The 1,061-nt window shown below is 23.7% G+C and overlaps 1 protein-coding gene across 1 annotated transcript, besides 1 other annotated feature; it reads left to right on the top strand.

The window, feature by feature from the left end:
- The first annotated feature begins 70 nt into the window (after window positions 1-70).
- Window positions 71-125: a sequence feature (AT_rich).
- Window positions 126-359: 234 nt separating this feature from the next.
- On the top strand, window positions 360-1,061 carry EDI_046780 (uncharacterized protein; the record flags this gene model as incomplete). Its single annotated transcript, XM_001733531.1, has 1 exon — window positions 360-1,061. A coding segment is annotated over one exon (702 nt), but the record flags the coding sequence as incomplete, so codon positions are not given.

The following is a 1,061-nucleotide window of genomic DNA, read 5'->3' as shown; positions in this document are numbered from 1 at the left end:
CGATATTCTAAATTTTTGTAATTAATTTCAAAGTTGTTTATCATTATTATTTGTTTCTTTTTTCTTTTTGAAATATTTTTTAAATATTTATACTTTTATAATAGAATAAAAAGATTATAAAAATACCAAAAAATTGTTTTAAGAATTAGTTTCTTTATAATTTAAACTTGTGTGTTTTTTTTTAATTTTGTTATTTTTTTACTAAAACCAAAAAGAAGAATGAAGTAATGAAGTAATAAAAAGTTCCCTTCTTTCTTACTCGAAGGTTACTTCTTTTTCATAATAATATGTTTTTTTTTGGATGATTGTTGTTATTACCTTATAAACCCTTCATAAGAACTTAATTTTTGATTCATTTAATGGAATTAGAACAGCAACAACAACATCTTATTGTTAGTGGAGTTGATGAAAATGGAAATAAGAAGAGAATTGAAGGGGATTATTATTTAATTTTACCATTAGAAGAAAATGCAGTATATCCACCATGTGGTATTATTGGAGGATTAAAAGATACATTATTGTTTATATTAACATGTTTACAATATTTAATTCATAATCCAATGCAATCAATTATTGTTGGATTAACACATCCATTATGTGTAGCTATTTTTCTTACAATAACTACAGGGTATTTTAGTGGAGTAATAATTTGTTTTTCACAAGAAAATCAAAGAATATTTTATAGGTTCCATCCAGATATTAAATATCAACAATTCATATTAGATGATATAGGATTTACTTTAATGCCATTTGTTGATATTGTTCAATTTGCTGATATTTATCTTGGAGCAATTATTATTATATGTTTAGTGTTTAGATTTTTTATAACAAAGTATCGTTTAATTATTTTACGAAGGTATTTTACTTTAATGGGAGTGTTATTTGCAATTCGATTAGTTTGTGTTTATTTAACTATCTTACCTGATCCATCTCGAGCTAAAACTACTGTTAATTCAAATCCATTCTTAGAAGGATTTTATATTATGACAGGTCTTCATTTCTCAACAGTAGATAAATTATTTAGTGGTCATACTATGTCCATCACTTTAATAGCTTTGTTT

This window comes from Entamoeba dispar, genomic scaffold (assembly GCF_000209125.1).
Source record: "Entamoeba dispar SAW760 scf_1105229457545 genomic scaffold, whole genome shotgun sequence".
Lineage (NCBI taxonomy): Eukaryota > Evosea > Mastigamoebida > Endamoebidae > Entamoeba > Entamoeba dispar.
The sequence above is the reverse complement of the archived record's forward strand: the minus strand, read 5'-3'. Positions and strand labels throughout refer to the sequence as shown.